General features: G+C 35.6%; 1 protein-coding gene and 1 long non-coding RNA gene across 2 annotated transcripts in view; one reads left to right on the forward strand and one right to left on the reverse strand.

Annotated features, from left to right (window-relative positions):
- LOC107577271 (collagen alpha-1(XXIII) chain-like) overlaps positions 1 to 2155 on the forward strand; it is a 10032-nt gene extending 7877 nt beyond the window's left edge. Inside the window, exon 11 of the mRNA XM_016263364.1 lies at positions 2039 to 2155. Coding sequence (XP_016118850.1) covers positions 2039 to 2155 — 117 coding nt within the window. The remainder of the gene's footprint in view (positions 1 to 2038) is intronic.
- A 403-nt stretch (positions 2156 to 2558) lies between these two features.
- LOC107577272 (uncharacterized) lies at positions 2559 to 3766 on the reverse strand. Its single transcript, XR_001608184.1, has 3 exons — positions 3576 to 3766; positions 2904 to 3005; positions 2559 to 2740 (listed from the first exon to the last, which is right to left on the reverse strand). It is a non-coding gene; the product is annotated as an uncharacterized lncRNA (long non-coding RNA).
- Positions 3767 to 4103: the final 337 nt, after the last annotated feature.

Genomic DNA, 4103 nt, shown 5'->3' on the forward strand with positions numbered 1-4103 from the left:
AGCCGCATCAAAACCCGTTTTTTAAAAAGCTTACTTGTATTTCTAGTCTTTGCTTACGTGCTATAGCCAGGGTGCATTGATACTGTTAGCCAATCATAACAGTGATCGTTTACTGTCAAGCCTAAAAGGGACAACCCCTCGAAAACGGATTATAAGGGTCAAAATGCTGTTTGAAAATTAAATTAATCAATGACAAAAGTCTTTGAAACAAAAAAGATGCATTGCATTAACAGTGGTCATATTTAATGCATTGTATTTCTTGGAGTTGTCATTCAACATGGCTGTATATTTAAGCTGTGAATATTTAAACTGGGAAAAAAAATCACATTTTCATTCTTAAAAATTCTATAAATATTCACCTCACAAAATCACCATTTCCAAAACCATTTTAAAAAATATGAAGCAGATGGAGATTATGCATGAGTACGCTACTGCTAGTGCTGTTCCTGTAGTTCCCGGATATTCAAAGTTGAATATTTTACCGAGTTAGAATCGAATTTGAACATTCTGCCGAATTTAAAATATTTCAAGCAGTTTTACTTCAATTATTGCAGTTCAACATACTTTTTTGTTTAAAAAGTCTTTTGTCATTAATTTACTTCCAGAAGCATTTATAAACACTATTAACATAAAAAATTAACATAAGTAAACCCCAGGGAACATATTGAAATGATCATAAATACAATTTTAAAAATCATGACGACATGATTAAACGGTTTCTAAAATAAATCAAATACAATCACAATTGTTTATTGTGCTTGACAGCGATGTTTTATTATAGGAATAACATACCCAAACTGAGCAATATGAACAGGTAATATGTGATGGTAATACAACATGTGACTGGTATTAAACAATTTGGCCTGAGATGAAAAAAGCCACTTCGGACTTACAAAACGTAACATACTAATAACAGATTCAAGCACTACAGAAAACAAACTACAACATGAACAGAGTGGAATATTGTAAAGCCAAAGCGCTTCCACTACAAATGTGCAAAACAGCAACAGTAAAATGATTCAGAAACTTCATAATGTACGTAAATAGTACTTTACTGTTGTGTTTAATAAAGGAAAAAATGCCACAAAACTATATAAAAAAAAGACTTTTGTGTTAAATGTAAAAAAAATTATAATGAAATGAGTGTGAAACCCAGTGATAGAAATGGGGTGCTTTCAGCATGCTGATACAAACAATGCTGCTTATTGCACACGGGGAACCACACAAGATAAAATACCACGTTAATGTCATCAATTAATAAAATAAATTAGTAACCTGAACTAAATAAGCAGTTCAGTTAAGTCACAAAAATGGCACTTAAACATGTTTCAACTATGTTGAAAGATGGATACCTGACTGCTTAGTCAAATCTGACTTTAAGATTGCATGTTTTACAGTGGAAATAAACTGATGTGCGCAACAGTATCTTATTCTGTTGATGTGCTATTTAACTACAACACGTGCACTGATGAAATCCATCAATCTAATACAAAATGCTGTTGAAACATGTTTACACAAGTATACACAAGCTTTCAAAATGATCCACAAAATTCAGATTTACTGTTAACGGATGTACTTGTGAGCGCATCGCACACAAAAAAACACAAGCTTATTGATAATTATGCATATTTTGGATAGGTTTTTACTGTGGTAGATTTAAACCACAACAATCAAAAGCAATCACTTTGTCATAGCACACAGTAATAAAAAAACAACAACATGAAAAATGTTTTTTAAAAAAAGTGGTCTTTTTGGGGTGTGGGGGAGGCATAAAAACAACTATCAATGAAGCTTGGCACTAATTTAAGAGATTCTACAGCTCTTATCTAATTTAAAGGGAAATTCTATTCAAGTTATATGGGGAAACAGGATAAGTTGGTGTGGTGTTACTCACAAGAGACCATAAAATAGCAAGTGCCATTTTGTGCTATAATGTGTATATAAAAGGCGAGGAAGCTTAGGAGAGTTCAAGACTTGTGGAGCTCAGAAGCCGGAAGGAGTGAGAATGTTCATGTCTCGATGTCTCAGTCTGTGACAGGATGTTTTCTTTCCGTCCTCGCCGCTCATCTCGATCTTGGGAGATTTGAAATTGGCGGGATCTTCAACCGTGAGGTTTATTTGGGTTTTCATGCCATCTATTGTATTGGACTTCTGAACCCCAAAGTACGATTGCATCATGAATCCCCCTGTAGTCATGGAAACAGCAGGAAAAAATGTTTACATTAACACATTCCGGGTCTTATTGTGAATTTCCCAAAATGTATACACCGCTTTTCACAATACACATGACGTTAATGTTTATATCATCTTAATTTCTTCATGCCTTTGAGTCACATTTACCAAATTAGAGCTAGGCGATAATATACACTGAAAAATATGAGTACAGAAGCAATTTTCATAAATAAATATAGTATAATATTCAAATATAATTAATGACACAACAAAATAAAATAAAAAAATCTTGGTGCAGAACAAATATTGCAAATCTAAACAAATCTGAGGGTATAATTAGGCATCTTTAAAACCTAAAATAATTAATCCGTATAACAGGTTCTTGCCAGGTGTGTTGGTTTCTGATCCTGGGTCAGTGGGGGATTTCTGCACGATGGGCCGCACCCCGAAGAGGCTCCATCGCTCTCCTCCCTGTCCACCTCCTTCATTACCTCCCATCGAAACGCTTGTGGTGAAACTGCTGGACTTAAATGGAATATTGGGGTGAGGTCTCTGGCTAAACCAGTGCCTGTCAGGGTCAAAGAGATAAATTATCAGTATACTACTTAATTATAATATTACTAACAATAACATATTGCATTGCAGTTTGTTCTACTGTATGTCACAAATCCAATTATATATCAGAACGCAATCTAGAACTACAAAACGTGGCTGTGAACCAGTGTTTCCACCTGTGCCTGATGTTTAGGGGATGAGGGGAGGGACAAAGTGATGGACGGTGCTGATGTTGAAAGCTTGTCCTCTCTGAAATCCTCCTTTGGCATCTTCAACTCCTATACATAGGAAAGAAAACAGCGGTTTAATATGTAGCCAGTGCTGCGTCATAAAAATGCAGGTCCCTCCCTTGGGGAATTTTTATCATGGTCTATTATCATAGTACTATAAATAATAGCAAAACACCATGACGCACGGCTATTCAACTCGCGCTAGTTCAACACATAATACAAATCTTAGATATCATAAAAAAGAGGTCTGAACTTAAACGCTTTTTAACGGAAACTTTAACCGAAAAAAAAGAAACAAAATAAACAGTTTAGACCTCAACTGATGTACTGCACTTGGAAAAAAATATATAATAATAAATAAGTGCTGTACTACTGGAGCTTCGAGGTCACGATAATACACCAGTCATAATGACAAATACCTAACCGTTCCCAACAGCTAATGTGCAGCATTAAATAGTTGTTAATATAATGTCATATATTGACGTTAATCCAGCTCTCTTGACATTTAACAGCGATATACTGGATTTAATCCAGCTTCTTTAGTGGTTAAGTGGCTGCAATCCAAACACTAGGAGCTTCCGAGCGCAAACAGGCCGTTGTTTACAATATAGAACCTACCTTTTCCGCTCTATAGCTCGTTTATTATCCGATGCAGCAGGGTCTTCCATTTGGTCCATGCTTATTCAATTAAATACTCGTTGGTGGTATGCTGATGAAGTCAGAAAACACTGAAAAAAATCTTCGTTAAATTGTGTTTTTGAAACGAGTGTCCAGTCGAGAACAAGAACAACACGTACTAGCAAAATGACGGACAGGAAGTTCAACGGTTCAAAATAAAAGTCCCCCGCATGCGTATGAGGGCGTTGACTTCCGACACACGTTTGGGGTTTGGATGTATACTTTGAGGCGTCAACAACTCTTTTTATATTTAGGTACGCATCGTCTAAGAATCACGAACAAAGTCAGAAGTCGAGGAGAAAAGCTGTGATGCACCTAGGTCGAAAAATGTGCTTTATAATAAAGTCTACATTACAGAAATATAAGCAGTAGTTCATTCGAACGTGCAGCTCAGCATAAATGCTCCACAACGCCAAGCATTTACACCAGTTTTCTTATTTAACATCATAACAAGAATAAGAAAAATAA

Source organism: Sinocyclocheilus grahami, unplaced genomic scaffold (genome assembly GCF_001515645.1).
Source record: "Sinocyclocheilus grahami isolate Dianchi unplaced genomic scaffold, SAMN03320097.WGS_v1.1 scaffold5589.1, whole genome shotgun sequence".
Classification (NCBI taxonomy): domain Eukaryota; kingdom Metazoa; phylum Chordata; class Actinopteri; order Cypriniformes; family Cyprinidae; genus Sinocyclocheilus; species Sinocyclocheilus grahami.